At 39.3% G+C, this 14,155-nt stretch overlaps 1 protein-coding gene across 2 annotated transcripts in view; it reads right to left on the reverse strand.

The window, feature by feature from the left end:
* Positions 1-2,596: 2,596 nt before the first annotated feature.
* The window catches only part of TRPV4 (transient receptor potential cation channel subfamily V member 4), a 66,374-nt gene continuing 54,815 nt past the window's right edge, over positions 2,597-14,155 (reverse strand). For both annotated transcript variants that reach the window (XM_018560982.1, XM_018560975.1), the window contains exons 14-16: positions 12,817-12,944; positions 9,443-9,564; positions 2,597-3,010 (exon numbers count right to left, since the gene is read on the reverse strand). In XM_018560982.1, coding sequence (XP_018416484.1) covers positions 2,850-3,010; positions 9,443-9,564; positions 12,817-12,944 — 411 coding nt within the window. In that variant the 3' untranslated portion in view covers positions 2,597-2,849. The remainder of the gene's footprint in view (positions 3,011-9,442; positions 9,565-12,816; positions 12,945-14,155) is intronic.

Genomic DNA, 14,155 nt, shown 5'->3' on the forward strand with positions numbered 1-14,155 from the left:
ACTGTCAATTAAGTCATGGTCTATCAAGTAAATTTCCATGTAAGTGGGATGAAAATAAGATTGAGCCCATGGTGGACATTGTAAAACAAACTTCTTATTCTACAGGTGGATCAGCTTCATATTGTGTTAAAAAAAATAGGTGTTTTTTTCTAGTATAAAAGCTCTTTTTTTTTTTTTACCATTACATGGGCGGTACTAGTCAGCCCATGAGAATACTGATTGTTTAGAACTACTGTGCTGGTGAAAGCTCCACTGTTGCTCACAAGTCAGATGTCTCTAAGCCCTCCTTGAAGTTATATTGTGGCGGTGGGCACCATCAGACAGATGAATTCATCCTTCTACTTACTCTGCTCCCTCTAATCCAACACACACGTTGTCTGTCAACATACTTACATGCAGCACACCTAAATTGGCTGTCAGTGCTGCTCCTCACTCTACCAGTCTGTGTGATGCTGTATAGAGGATTGCAAGACGCTTATACCAAGTCAAAGTCAGGTACTTACACTAGTTGCATTTTAAAAAAACCAACACATTGTATGAATAATTATAGAATACCCAGCTGCATTATTGTTGTCTTTTATACCTACCTGGAGCACAGCTTTAACTCGAATGAACAATACAGGGCACAGTATTTGGCTGCCGTTTCCTATTTTTATCATAGTTATATTGTTATGTGTTCAGCAAGGAGGACAGTGTGGGATTTTCATCTGGTCTATCGTGTCACTTCCAACTAGATAAGAGAGTGATGGATTTATAAAAAGTGTTATCTTATTTTGTAATACCCAGCTCCTTCCTTTGATTTTATATAATCAAATTTGGAAACGCCTTTTATGAACACCACATTGGTATTTTTTTTTTTACAGTTTGGAAAGTTTCAGCTCCATAAAAACTGACAGAGCACTTTTACATGGGTTTTAGTGAAACCCAGGCATGGAAGAGATGAGGTCTCTGACATTTAGGAGGACAGTTCTATTTAATTTTCCATAACTGAATAAAATGGAAGTCATGCAACATTCAATTCATAGCAACATAGAGGAAAGGATAGAGGAAAGGATTGCCAAATAAATGTAATTCTACGTTCCAGCAAAAATAAGCATCTATATACTACAAAGAGCATCAGGCTTTCATTTGTGATTTATTTTGGTCTCTGTTGCTCGATACATAAAATATTCAAAACTTTAAAATAAACTCCAAATAAAATTAAAAAAAAAACAATATATAAAATATAGAATACTTGCTAAGGCATTGCTGTACCAGTGGCAGGCACCGATTGTAGATGGCCACTGTCCAAAGTTTGGAGCCCACTTTGACGCTCATTTCTCTTGCACCACATATGGTCTTTGCTTTGCAAAGCAAACTTAGTTCCCTGTGCCTTCTGCCACAACTACCTCACTGTCACTAGCTGTGCCTACCAGTAGCATCACTGGTATTACTTTGTGATTGTCTCAGCACCAACATACCCAAATCAAGTATTCAGGTCTGATCTCTTTACAAGCCCCAATGTTTAACAATTAAAAAGGACAGATGCACTTCATCCCGACTCCTATGCATCCCTCTCCAGTTAACTCCCTCTTCACCCTGACATTATAACTATAAATCTTTTAATAGGAAATGACTACCATGTATGTCAACGGCCCTGGCAAATGCAGGTATATGCACACAAAAAAGCAGCATGTCCTATATTTTAAAAACATACTAAAATCGCGCAGAGCATTGGATGTGTGTGCCACATAAGAATCAAATGGGATTTCCACTTGATATACAATTTAGTGCAGGAAAACAGACACGTTTAAACAGGCCCCGAGATGGCCTTCCCTTGATCTAGGATATCAGGTGATATGACTACATAAGGTTACATAACGTAAAAGATGAAATAAAGATGTCTTCTGCATGGAGGTTCCCTGTGTCCCCCACAGCCTAGGTTAGTTGTCCTCCATCCTAGGGATTTGTATAAGGCAACCAACAGGCAGGACAATCATGTGTGCAGGCAAGATCTAACCAGCATCAGGATGCCTCATCCTCTGGCGTCTCTGCTTAACGTGTGTTGGTAGTATGGAGAGAAAGAAGGAGCAAGCCACCCGATGCTCATGGCACTTACTTTTTAAGGGCGACTGGTATAGATTGTTACTATAGAAACAAATGCTATTAGAACTGAGATCTCTTGTCTGGGGGTGTCTGGCAGTGGGTACAAACGCACATTGCGCAAACAGTGTTCATGAGAGTGTTTTCGGCACAATCATGTGACTGCCATCATGTTTATAGACTAGTACCCTTCAGCGGGAGGAACTTCAGATCATAAACGCCACTGGATCAGGGACTGCTATCAAAAGTTTCTATAAAATGGACTGTGGAATATATCAGATCTGAAATAATAATATATGAACAATAATGAAAAAATATTATTAATAATGGAGAAGGATTGAGGGGCCCTACAGAAATCACAGTTGGCTCTTATAAGACCTATTTAGAACATCAGCTGCCAATATAAACATTCCAAAACATTTCTTCCAGGAAGCAATGGGCTCTAGAATCTTGCGACGCCTTTGTGGGGCTGCACAGGCAGTAGGTCTTGCCCTGTACAGCATAATTTGGCTTAATTGAAATCATCATAACCGTCTAAAATTGAAAACATGTTTTTACAGTTTATAAAAAACATCTTAAAAAATCATAAAAACCATGGTTTATGTTCACTTTCAGGACCTGGTTAGCTGATTCAGCCATTATAAAAACAATCAATTGTGCAAATATGCAATGTCCCAGACACTGGTTAGCAGCTTAGATGAATAGACCTCTTTGTTTATAATATGGTGTAGGTGTCTGCGGTCATGAAGGGGTTTCGAGGGTCCCCATTAGATTTGGCTATCCTCTTTCTTCCAGTTCTGGGGGTAATTTTGTCTTTGGTAGTTGGAGTTGCTATGGTGGATATGTTCCAGGGGAACTACAACATCATCAGGATGGTGAGGTGCCTTGTTTAGTTCTACCACTCGAGGTACCACAACAGACCAACGATCTGCAAAAAATTACACACATTAACATTAGCTTAATGGGAGCAAAATATACAATCTATGATTTTGGTTATACACAGCCAGATATCTAGATTCACATAAGAGTTTTCAGATTTGGTCAGGGTTATAACTGCCAGGCACCAGAATAGACTTAATTTTTCATCACTCATTAGGTGAAAGGGAACTAGAGCTGCAACAGTTAATCGATTTAGTCGATTAAAATCGACGATTGAAAACGTTAACAATTTGATTTTATTAGGACACTCTGACACAAGACACGGTGTGGATGATGTAGCATCTTGTTATTTACAAACTGGTAAGTTTCTCTTATTTGATCGTATTTCTAGAAAAATGAGTGTCAGAGATAGAGAATAAAGAAGAATAATAGGAGAATATTAGGACAGAAAATGGAGACATAAAAGCAATTGTATGTGAACAATAACATTAAACTTCTCTTATTTGCACCACTTTGGTCTATATTTATATATTAAATATACTGTTGAAAGCATTTTGCTACATCTGCTTGATAAGGGCAGTAAAAAAACATTGATTCTGAAAGACACCCAGTGAGTTTGTAATGTCCTATGCAATCTGCCTTTTCTGCTCTGAAATTGAAAAAATTTTATCAGCCCATTTCACCTTTAAAATACAGAACACCTCCCCTCTCCTCATCACCATAAGGCCTGGTTCGCACCTAGGCGGCATAGTTTTTGCACAATTATGCGCATTTGGCAAATTTTTTCTGCATGTGAAGTTTATTGACTGGCAGCTCAAGAAACATTGTGGTCAATTGACAACACGTAAAAATGCGCACGGAAAATTTGTAACATGCTTCTGCCGCGCGTCTCCTGGCGTTTCCTTTCAAGGCTGGGGGGGGGAGCAAGCCTGAAACTGCAAAAAAAGCTAATTTTTCTGTGTTTGGAGGTTTGCTGCTGGCGTTTTGCTCGGTCATTGAACATCATGGGATTTCTTGTGTTGGGCATTTAAAAGCGCTTTTCCAACTGCTCAAAAACACTTAGATGTGAACCAGGCCTCAAATGGGAGGTTTTCTGTAGTTCAGAGGCTTACTGGTTACACACTTAGAATTTCTCTCATTCAGCCACTCCATCAAGGTAACAAATATGGCAACAAAATTCCTTGTATGCACAGGATCTCGTCGCTATATTGATGAAAGCCTTGTGGAAGCATGGGAGTGGCGTCAGTACTACTGAACATGTGTGGCCACCTTACTTGGGTACTGAATCATCATTCTGCGCATCTCAACTGTTCCTAGTGACACAACCTCCCACCAGATTAGACGGAACTCAGACACCATGTTGGAGAAGTCCAAGGGGGTGAAGTTATACCTTAAAAATTGTCTTTAAAGTAAATTGTTTTTGTATTCAACTACACAAATATTTATTTCTAAACAATGTATCTAATACATATCCTATATTATTATGAATCTGAAATTTCTGTATTCTTCTAAATTTATAGGATGGAAAAAAAAGGTTTGTGGTAGCCAGCACATCACTTTTGAAACCACCAATGAAACTTTGTCCTTGAAGACAGACATACACCGATGAGCCATAACATTCTGACCACCCGCCTCATATTAAGTATTGCCTTTTGCCACCAAAACAGCCCTGACCCATTGAGACATGGACTCCACTAGACCTCAGAAGGTTTGCTGTGATATCTGGCACCAAGCCATCAGTAGCAGATCCTTTAAGTCCTATAAGTTACAAGGCGGTCTCGTCTTTCCTCAAACCATTCTTGAAACATTTTGCAGTGTGGCAGGGCGCATTCTCCTGCTGAAAGTGGCCACTGCCATCATGGAATACTGTTTCCATTAACTGAGCAACAATGTTTAGGTAGGTGGTATGTGTCAAAGTAACATCCACATGAATGCCAGGACACAAGGTTTTCCAGCAGAACATTGCCCAAAGCATCCTCCCTCTGCTGTCTTGCCTTATTCCCATATGGCACCAGGATGCACTCTCTTCCCCAGATAAGCCAATTTGATATACAGTAGCACTTATATTTGATAGGAATACACAGGCAAGCCTTCTCTCCCCATGTGCATCAATAAGCTTTGGCCGCCCATGACCCTGTTGCCGGTTCACTGGATTTCCTTCCTTGCACCACTTTCGGTAGGTCCTGACTACTGCACACTAGGAACATCCCACATGGGCTGCAGTTTAGGAGTTGCCCCGGACCCAGCTGTCTAGCCACCACAATTTGGCCCTTGTCGAAGTCGCTGAAATCCTTGTGCTTGCCCTTTTTTTCTGCTTCCAATATATCAACTTCAGGGACAGAATTTTCACTTGCTGCTTAATATATGCCAGGGAGACGATGACTGGCTGACCTTGTTCCACCCTGCCTGTTGATGTATCCTAAAGTCATAGCATTGTCTAAATAAATTAAGACTTCCCTTCCAGTTATCTCCTTTCCTTGAAGGCGACAAAGGCCTTCCCTATGGGCAGCAATTCTCTGTAGTTGGAAGAGTGATTGACCAAATCTGCTCCCCACACGTTCTGTGCCTGCAGCATGTCTGAATGGGCCCCCATCCCCAAGCGCTGGCATCGATAGAAATTCTGCATCCAGACACGACCTTCTCTGAGATTCCATGGTTTCTCCCATTAAGAGAGACCCTGAAAATCCCCTTCCAGTAAGAACATTGCTTTGTCCAGCGAATTACATTACAAGAGGACCTGGATAGAATAGGGGAGTGGGCAACTTTATGGCAGATGAGGTTTAATGTTGATAAATGCAAAGTTATGCACTTTGGGATAAAAAACAAGCAAATGGGTTATACAATAATGGGTATGCCGCTAGGGAAGTCTGAAATGGAGAAAGATTTGGGGGTCACTGTAGACCATAAACTCAATAATAGATTACAATGCCAGGTTGCGGTAAGCAAAGCTAGTAGAGTCCTGTCCTGCATCAAGAAGGGAATGTTTTGCAGGGATAAGTCTATAATTTTGCCACTTTACACATCACTGGTTCGGCCTCACCTGGAGTATGCGGTGCAGTTTTGGGCACCGGTACACAGAGGGGATGTCCTTGAACTGGAGAAAGTCCAGCGAAGGGAGACCAAACTCATCAAAGGGATGGAGGACAAGAGCTATGAGACACGGTTACTAAATTTAAATATGTTCACGCTGGAATTAAGGAGATTAAGGGGGGACATGATTTTCATGTACAAAATGTTCTATAGTCATAGCGACATTAGCAACAAACTCTTTATGATTAATTCCGTAACAAAGACTAGAGGCCACCACCTGAAACTGGTAGAAAAAAAATTCAAACACAAGGGGCGGAGGGGGTTCTTCTCAGTTTGAGCGGTTAGGGTCTGGAACTCGTTGCCACAAGTAGTGATTTCAGCTAATAGTGTGGAATCATTCAAGAAGCTTTTGGACGATTTCCTGAGAAACGGTAATATACAGGGGTACAAGTACTCCTAATAACGAGATGACTCAGGGATCTATATACACACACACACACACACACAATAGGTTGGACTTGATGGACATGTGTCTTTATTCAACCTCAAATACTATGTAACTATGTAACTATGAAACTATGAATGTGCCTTACTAGCAAAAAAAAAATCTGCAATCCTCTGGCATGGAGCTAGGCCTACATAACAACCTGGAATAGCTGCCATTATTACACAAAGAGTGTGCATAATCTGCCTTCAAGAGACTTCCACAAAAGTGCTAATTCTTTTCACTGAGGAAACAAATTTGTTAAATCATGTCCTGTCTCTTGTTGCACTGCATCTATTTTGTAACTTAAAAGATTGCAGACTGAGAGGAAGTTCGATTTCTCCAGATTTACCCTCAAACCTAAAGCATGGAAATCCTGGGGAGCCAAATGGAAATCTGCTTCCAAGTTTTCCATGTTCTAAAAAATGATTAGAAGATTGTCAAATAGGGGATGAGGGATACCCTCTTCAGGCGTAAGTAAGCCATTACCTCAGCCAAGGTTTTTGTAAAATCTACAGAGCTTCCGAGAGACCAAAAGAAAGCACCCTGAACTGCGATTGTTGTAAGCCTTTTCGAGTATGAATAGCACATTTTGGGTACTTCTGCAGATCCAACCTCACCAAGAAAGGTTCCTGCAACAGCAAATTGATCACACAGAACTTCTCGTAGAGGAAAAATGTGTTTTGTTTCTTTAAATTAGAATCTTTCTAAGCTTCCCTTAAGGTTTCTGAACAAGGAAATAGGAATATAAACCCCCGAAAATACTGGTCCTGGAACTTAAAGAATGACCTGCTCCTCAGCCAACTGAGAGATAAGGTCCATGAGGGCTTTTGCTCTCTCCAGGTTCCTCAGAGGTCTCAAATGTCTGAATTTAAAATGACCAGGCTGAGGGGCACATTTTGAAGTGGAGGGCCCGAAGACCAAAATAACTAATCTGAAGGAGCGAAAGATAGAGACAATCTCATAATGTACCACACTTTAGCTTAGGCTTAACTGGTGTATTCACAGCCTTAGTCTAAAAGGAGAGGAAAAAATGCCCTTTGCAACACCACAGAGAAAAAATAATTAAAAGTGCACCTCTTATTGCGCCACAACACACGAAACCTCGCCTCTGGCAGTGAAGACCTGGGCAGTGAGAAGGAGACAGGTTTTAAGAATGTGTCTCCTTAGAGTGAGCAGCTTTTCCTTCCTCCATTGCTTCTGCACAGAGAGATCAGAGCTATCTCGTAGCATGGCCAAGCGGCGCACCTACAAATGCCCCCAATCACTGCTGCAGCCCTCAGCCTTCTCCTCCCACCAGAAGATCCCCTACAGACTGGCCAAGAGAAGCAGGGCCACCTTGCTGTATCTGGCATCCCAGAAGTGCGTCACTAGCTGTCGCTGGCCAACATCTTGGTCCATCCTGAACCAGGCACATCCATTCGGTACATCCCCAAGGTGAAGGACATACTTCTACTGTCACCATTCAAATCCACAAGCCAGAGAACCAGTAGAGGCATCACCGCAAGGCTACCAGAGTCCAGATACCGACCTATGGGGCAAGATCCAGCAGATAGAATAGAGAAGAAAACACTACAGGCAACAGTGAAGGACATGATTTTGGCACAGGACCTGACTATACGGAGGGGGGCGATGACGATGTGCTTTCCTGGACAATCAAATCATTTAAATTTAAATTGGTGCAAGACCATAAAATCTAAAAGTGCGAGATAATCTTAGTGCTATGACTGAATATATTCTCTGCGGTTTCAGAATCGGCTCTTTTAGTAATTGAATTTAAAAGTAAAGTAAAACTGAAGCCAACTAGAACATGGCATGTAATGCAGATGGACTTTATTTGCAGAATCCCCCATGTTTATCATTCTACTGGCTTCTTTTTTTTAAAGATGTGGGAGCTGTCTGACTGACTTTCTAGGAGGTGTTATTCAGGTGCAGGTCTGGGGGAAGGATTGAAGAAAATATTCAGGAATAGGTATCACACTAGAACAAAAATACTACAAAGATCAAACATCCTTATGAAAAACAAAAAACAATTCTACACAACAATAAAGGCCAACAGATCTGATGGGATTGTAATAATATGTGGCCTTGCTATATCTATACTCCTTGGCTAAACTGTCAAATGTAGGAATAAGGTTTTTCAATATAAAGTGTATGTATATATACTGTATACACACACACACACACACACACACACACACACACACATAGTATGTTATATTATATATGTATATCACACAAATGACCAGCTGAATTCCCTCTCATGCACTCTGCAAGGTCGTTGGTTTATTAGTTTATGCTGGCAGCATACTTGATGGATTAGTTCTATGGCAAATAACATGTTTTTATCGCAGGACTAAATGATCCATCAAATATTTGACTGTTAACAGTAAGATTTGGCGACAAAAGGACAAATTATTTATGTCTGTAGCATGTTTAATGGATGATTGCTTCAAGGTCCACACAGATTTCACAGTAGTAGCAAATTTTAAGACCATCTTGTATGTACTGTATATATATATATATATAGATAGATATACACACACACACACACACACACACACACACACACACACATATATATATATATACACACACACACACACACATTGTTTGATCAAAACCAATAACCTAGGGTATAGTATCCTAGTATAAAGATAATCAAAAATAATAATTATTTATTGTAGGACAGACTTTTCTGCTGCATATACAAACTAACCCTGCACATATAACCCTAAATCTTCCCCCTCCACCTTAGGATGATGTATTTACAGGTTATATGTAGGAGCTTGTTTATGCATTTGTTATCCTAAAGAAGGTGAGCTATGTCTCGCAAAAATGTTGGTCCTACTGTAAAGAATCGACTTTATTTTTGCATCGTAATGCATCATAATTATACTCCATATGATACACACACACACAAATATGCTTATGTTAACGTAATACTCTTTTCACTCTATGGCCTACCTCTTCGGAGCTGTCGCATAGTTTGGGAAAAACCATAATACTGATAGGTATCGTACTTTCCAGGATCTTCATTAATAATGCCAAGATTCTGATTCCAGTGGGACCAGTTGACTTCATCCACCCTGTAAGGAGTCAAATCCATGTCAGAAAGGCTGCAGATTTTGATCTTCTTAAAAAGGAAAGTCGAACTGCTTAGCAGTTTGTAATCAGAGGCTATTAGTGGTATTACTGAGCAATGTTTCACCATGCCGAATTAAGTCAATAAAACAAATCAAAACATACTAAACTCTACGCTGGGTGTATATTTAATTCTATTAATTTAAATGTAAAATAAGCTGGCAAACTCTATAACATTTTACAAAGATCATTTCCTACCCCTAAGAATACATTTTAATGTTTGTCCTATAGTTACACACTCATATAATCAGGGCAACCCCAGTAGCTTTCTTTGCTCTAGTTTTAGGGCCTGTTCACAGGACGTCCGTTTTGTGTGCTGACCGGCTCCGTACGCTGCTGCACTCAAAATGCATCCCAATGTATCCCTATGTGTTTTATGGGCTCCAGTTCTCACATGCGCAGTCCGTTCCGCTTACGACAGAAAAAATACTGCAGGTCACATTTTGTCAGGTCCGGAAACGGAACGGATACGCAAACGCGTCAAAAACGCACTGCGCTGCAGCTAACATACTAACAGCCCCACTCCAGCAAAACGGCCAAAACGCAGCCAAAAACGCAATGCATCAGCAGCTCCACGTCTGCTGATCAGGACCTGATCAGGACCTGATCTCATGTGAACAGGCCCTTAATAAATCAATCCCAGTGTTTTGTTTTTACTACTCATTTTTTTACGTAAACATTATTTCAAGAAGATTCAACAGTTTGTTGCTAGCATCTTTTCTTCCCTTCCAGCAAACCTTCTGACCGAATCAAAACTCCCAGTACTGCCTTCTATTTTACTGCCAGCAATGTGCAAAACCCATATGCTTTCCTTTGCATTATATTTGTGCAGTGCTGCTATGTAAAACATTTCCTGTAAATATAGTATGCACTTTTAGTTTCTGCTTAATTTAAAAGTTGACTGTTTTAGTGTCAAACGGTTATTCAGGCCTCAATATTAGCGTAGTGAATGAGTTTAACCATCTGCCAACCCGAGAGAGCCTTTTCATCACAAGTGAAAATTACACAAAAATAGACAAGGGTCTAATGAGGTCTAATTATGAATCAATAACAGATATTCCATTAAATACTGCCATAATTGCCAGTCACTGCCTGTCTCTCATATTTACTTGAAGATTTAAATACCATCTGTTAATTCATGCTGTGCCTTGTGGTATAGCTGGAGACTTCATTAATATGCAAATTAGAACGTGGTTTTAGAGCAGGAACCAACACAGCACCCCTCGCTAATGATCACCAGTGTTGTCTTCTAGAACCTATCTATAATAACCCTTCCAGTTCCGGAGCAATAAAACTGCCAGGAGCCAAGCTAAAGGCTAGTCAGGTATAAAAGTAAGAAACACATTTTAAAAGTACATTAAAGCACACAAAGGATTTGCATGCAGATTTAAAAATGACTTCATAACTAATCCAGTTGCGTTTCTTTTTCCATTACAGTACTTCTGTACCATTGGGGAATTAAGAACCGTACATTCTACACACACACACACCACGCCAGGTTAAATCACGCACAGGCAAGCCATCTCAAATCAGAAACAAATTATTTACTAGAACAGCCTTTTCTGTTAAAATTGCTTGGGAATTGCTGTATAATTAAGGAGACAATGTTATGTTTTAAGAAGGATGGCTGCATAATTTACCAGCAACAAAGGTAGTTCATAAATGCAATGTCCGCAAATCACTGTGTTTTATTTTTCCTTCCTATTATTCAAAAGTAATTTTGAAAACTAAAAAAAAAGCCCTGTTTAGTACAGTTCAATAAATATAGTATATAATAAAAAAAAACATGCAATTCCTGCTTGTGAAAGTTTGTTGTTTTTTTTAAGTGGCACTGCCTGTTGATTTCTGTTTGTTAATGACTGAAGCACATGTTTGCTGTGTGATTCTTTCACGGCAATAATATACTTTCTTACTAAGTGCACCCACACATATTAGATATTGTTTGTTAGAGGACAGATAGGGCTATGTATTTATATCACATGTGTGTGCCTAATACCTCATTTAGGATGAATAAAATATAGAAAAATGAAGGAATTTTATTTTTAATTTTTTTAGAGAAAACACTTTTTCCCCAGTTTTGATTATTATGTTTTAGAATAGCACAGCTAAAAAAATGCATTGAAATACATTTATTTATGTGTCCTCTATTTCGAAAAAACTTCCATCCCTAGGATTTCAGACATTTTTCTGTACTTCTCAGCCTAAAACTAAAGGGTAAAAAAAAAATTCTCTCTAAAAGCTAATAGTGGCCACCTGGCATACAATGTCACCAAGTGTCACACTTAGTGACAGCGTTATACTGTGAACATTGCCGTCATGAGGGGGTTAAATTAAAAAAATTAACCCCTTATGGTGAAAAAAAAAACCAATCTGCAGCTCAACTGCAGATTTTCATTGTAAGGGGTTAATTAAAAAACATTATTTACTGTATATATAATTTTTTTTTTTTTACACTTTTATTTTATTTATTTTTAATTATATCAAGAAGTCATTGTGAATGTATCTCACTATGACTGCTTGATAATTTAATTAATTCATTTTTGGTTATTATTAAGCTGCTCTAAACTTAGGAACAGCAATAATAACTTTAGTAACACTGATCCTTACATGTTGATCCTGCAACACTTCAGGATCAGATGTCACTAAAGGCTTCTGATCATTCCCACAATGACCAGAAGCCTGAAACAATATTTCAGCATAGAAACGGAACAGAAATATTTTCCAAAATTAAACTATCCAAAAGCCACCAAATACATATTTGTGGCAGATTTACCTTGGGCTTTCATAACTCAGACTAACAGGAAACCCACCTTGACTAGTGCTCACATATTCATCTAGCACTGTTCTGTGGGCATGGTAGCTGGCTAGAGCATGCCACTCAAGCATCTGTCCTGTGGATGGCCTAGAAATCCTAATTTGTTACTAGCACTCCTTTAAGACAGCATTTTACACCCACCTACTAAAAAATTATTGGGGATTGGATTTTTATCCATGTGTTGATTTGTGGTCGCTGTCCCAACAGGTAGAAATGGACATGCAATGTAAGTGCCCTGTAGATGTTCTTTTTTTGTTCATGTAAAGCTATGAGCTTACCTTCACTCTGTTTTTTTGGTTCCTGAAATGTTGCCCCTCCAAGGACACATCAAGGTGAATAAAATGAAACATACTTCTGCGCTATAGTAAAACATTTCTGTTACCTGAAACACCACCGTCGATCTGGTGTGCCATCAGAATTCTTCCCAACTGTTACCATCTCTCCAGAACGAAATGCTTTTCGGATAAATACAGGGAATGACCTTTCTATATCCAGGATGGTGGTGGCCCACTGATTTAAAAAAAAAAAAAGAGGATTAGCAGAAGCATTACACATACATTTTATATTCAGTATATACTCTGTGACGAAGTCTATGAAGGCCAAGAGTACACAACATAAAAAAACCATATAAATCTGATAAATGTGGTTAATATAACAACACATGTACTTTTTCTTCCTTTGACTATTAAACAGTTGATCAGTTTAAAAAAAAAAAGTCTTATTCATAGGTGTTAATTAAAAAATTATTGTTTCTATGCATTGTTTGATATCATATGAATTTGGGGCAAGCATATTTGTTTATTCGGTATGAAGGCTGTGTTTCCAGCAAATAGGTGCTTCATGGCATTTGTTTGTTCCTCTGTGGCAGTGCATGTTTTCCAGTCAGCTCAGACTGAATATAGCTCAGTAGTTGTTCTTGTGTATAAAGACTCTTACTCTGGATAAAATAATGTATCACCAAAGTGCTGGCAAGCAAGCAAGAGGTTTGCCAGTGATGCTTTGAAAATGAGGCTCTTAACATTTATGCATTTTAAACTGGAGCATTAAGTATCTTGCATGCTGTTGAGCGACCACCTACCAACACCACCCATGAGCATTCTTGCCTTAGTAAGCACAATCCAGGCTATGTTCCATTGTTAAATAACCCAATCCTAAAAGATTATCCATGCTTTTAGGGGCTGCCATTTTTCAGATGATGTGACAAAGACTTGCAATAACTGTTGTATGGGTGAGAAAATCTTTTCAGCTCAGTGAAAATCTACATCCACGGGCTTGCTTTGCGTAAAATCAGTTTTAAAGATACAGCCAGTAGTTAAGATATTATTATTATACAGGATTTATATAGCGCCAACAGTTTTGTGCAGTGCTTTACAATACAAGGAAGACATTACAATACAGTTCAAGACAAGATGGTAAGGAGTATGGGAATTATCTTCTTACTGCACAAACAGATCTGAATTTGCCTGCCTAAAAAAACATGTGAAAATTATTTGGGTTGAATGGAATGCATGTGAACATCTGGAAAATTGTTAATTACAGGCAGTGCTGCATCCGGCTTTTGACAGGTAGTTAGGTTACACAGCAGCGGGCTTCCCCACTGCTTTGTGTAACCTAACATAGTGAGGCCAGAGCTGTCACCGCCTCTACTCTGTGTTTTAGAGGCGTGAGCTCTGTGGATGGCTTGGACCGATGGCAAAGCACCAATGGCCCAAGCTGTCCAA

Source organism: Nanorana parkeri, unplaced genomic scaffold (genome assembly GCF_000935625.1).
Source record: "Nanorana parkeri isolate BGI_ZX_2015 unplaced genomic scaffold, ASM93562v1 scaffold18, whole genome shotgun sequence".
In the NCBI taxonomy this organism is placed as follows: domain Eukaryota; kingdom Metazoa; phylum Chordata; class Amphibia; order Anura; family Dicroglossidae; genus Nanorana; species Nanorana parkeri.